Genomic DNA, 2,446 nt, shown 5'->3' on the forward strand with positions numbered 1-2,446 from the left:
TTTATACAAAAACATTTTATTTATTTTTCATATTTCTTCTTCCCATCTCTATCCCCCAACCTAAAACCCAGCCAACTTCTAAGGTTTCCAGCTACTGGGTCTTGAATATGGGGTGTTGGGGACATGGTTGGAGGTTATGAAAGGTGGGAATCTCCTACCCCACCAGTTGTGGAAATTGAAAGAAGCTTTCCTGCCTGGCTGAAGGCAGCTTCCCAGGATAGCCCCTCAAGTCAAAGGATCCATCCCCACTGGATGGTCATGAAGAAGACATAACATGTCTCTCAGGGGCCCAGAGGCTCCAAGTCACTCCTTACCAGGCCAAGGCTCTACAGCTGGATCAATCTCTCACCAAGAGATAGAGCTCAATGTGTGTGTGTGTGTGTGTGTGTGTGTGTGTGTGTGTGTGTTCACACGTGCTTGCAGTTCTGGGTCCTAATCAACAAATAGGAAGCCGGAAGAGTCTGGCCTGGTAGAAATGAGATGAGATGGGGAAAGGAGGATGCAGAAGAGAAAGTGGGTTTGGGGTAGGGCTACCTGTTTAGAGAGGCCCGTGTGGCAGTAAGCACTTCTGGCCTCACGACCACCTTAAATGAAGAAGGGAGCCCTGTTCCCACTTAGGCAAAGGACAAATGACACAATAAACACTTTTGGTCTGAGAGTGCCAGGAAAGGGCACCTGTTGGCACAGAAAAGGGCAGCCAGCCCCCATCTGGAAGACAGGACATGGCTGCCTCCCTAGCCACCACAATCTACTCTGAGAACTGTCACCCCTGCCTCTGCCATTATTGCCCTACCACAAGCTCTGCTGGAGACTATTGCTGCCAGACTCCAGCTGGTGGGACAGAAATAAAGACCCTGAGCTCCAGGGCCCTGCCCTTGGGGTGAGACCTACCCATGGAGAAGTCTGGCTCTTTCCCACAGTCCTGCTGCTTTAAGCCAAACACACAGAACTCTCCTGGGAGGGCACTTGGCCCATAGTTTCTCTGGAAGATGAGATCCAGGGAAGCGCTCTCAGAGAGGAAGAAGAGCCTTGGAACAGTATTTGTTCCTTTTTCCTGTCCCTGCTCTGCAGGCTCAGAAATCCGAGTCTGCATCCATGAGCTCTGCCTCCATCAGGTTTGTGCGAGAGTGAATGGGCCCCAGACCCTGGCGGCAGCCCTGAGCCCAGGCCGTGGGGGCTGGAACACTGGGGAGAAATGTATCCTGACGGACACTGGGCTCTGGGCAGAAGGGGTTGGAGACCAAGGTCCAGGCTCCCTGTTGGCAGGATTCCCCAGATCCCCAGGCTCCTGAAGCCACCAGGCATTTTTGTCGGGGGAGCTGAGGCAGCCGAGGAACAGCACTGGTGGCAGGGGCAGGGGCAGGATGATGAAGCTCAGGGGCTGGTGCCAGGGGGCACACCTCCTTCTTCCTCTTCCTTCGCTTCTTCTTCCGGCCCAGGCGCTTCTCCAGCTCTGGAGAGATCTCTGCCTCAACTAGCCACAGGTTGGCTTGTTCTTCTGGGGGTACTGTCAGGAGAGAGAACACTGCCTGGGGCCCTGGCTTTGTCCTCAACACCCTTCCCTCCCCAGCATCCCTATTCTCTGTGCGCATGTGTGTGTGTGTGTGGTGCTGGGGATTGAACAAGGGCTTTGCACATGCTAGGCAAGCACTTTATCATTGAGTGTTCTACCTATACCCCTAGCTCCCAGCACCCCTATTCTTGAGCTCTGGACTTCCAGTGCCTTGACTTCAGATCCTCTGGGACCTTTCCTTCCTCCTCCCCCTCTGGTAGTGCCTGGTATTCCAGTCCCAGCATCTATGCCCACCACCTCCCTACAGAAGCCTAAACTCTCATACCTGGAGTCGCCACAGGAGTGACAGACACGTCCTGGGGCAGTATGGCTCCTCTCCTAGCCACCATCTTGGTGACATGCTGGGCCCAGGCAGAGGAGACATCAGCTGAGGGTTCATTGAGGTCAAAGGCCAAACCCGCTTTGGAGATGGAAAGAAAGATGGAATAGTGACTTCCCAGTCCCTCTCAGTGGCGCCTTCCTTATCTAGCACCATTCCCCTGAGTTAGTCCCTCCCCCTCCAGTTGTCAGAGAAAGGTCTATAACCACAGAGATCTATGCATTCAGAATCTGAGGGGAGCAGCTTCAAGTCCCCAAAGGGCTTAAACAACAGTCAGAAATCTAGTCTTAGAACCCTGGCTTACTCTGGCCCAGAGAGCAAATGGAAAAGGAAGAGAATGGGGAGAGAGCCCTGTGTGGTGGCGCACGCCTGTAATCCTGGGTGGCTCAGGAGGCTGAGGCAGGAGGATCACGAGTTCAAAGCCAGTCTCAGCAAAAGTGAGGTGCTAAGCAACTCAGTGAGACCCTGTCTCTAAATAAAATACAAAACAGGGCTGGGGATGTGGCTCAGTGGTGGAGTGCCCCTGATTTCAATCCCCAGTACCAAAAAAATAA

At 53.4% G+C, this 2,446-nt stretch overlaps 1 protein-coding gene across 1 annotated transcript in view; it reads right to left on the reverse strand.

Annotated features, from left to right (window-relative positions):
• Positions 1–2,446, reverse strand: part of Smo (smoothened, frizzled class receptor) — a 17,520-nt gene continuing 15,074 nt past the window's right edge. The window contains 2 exon segments of the mRNA XM_015493841.2: positions 1–1,507; positions 1,839–2,018. Of these exon segments, the coding sequence (XP_015349327.1) occupies positions 1,074–1,507; positions 1,839–2,018 (614 nt within the window). The 3' untranslated portion in view covers positions 1–1,073.

This window comes from Marmota marmota, unplaced genomic scaffold (assembly GCF_001458135.2).
Source record: "Marmota marmota marmota unplaced genomic scaffold, marMar, whole genome shotgun sequence".
NCBI lineage: Eukaryota > Metazoa > Chordata > Mammalia > Rodentia > Sciuridae > Marmota > Marmota marmota.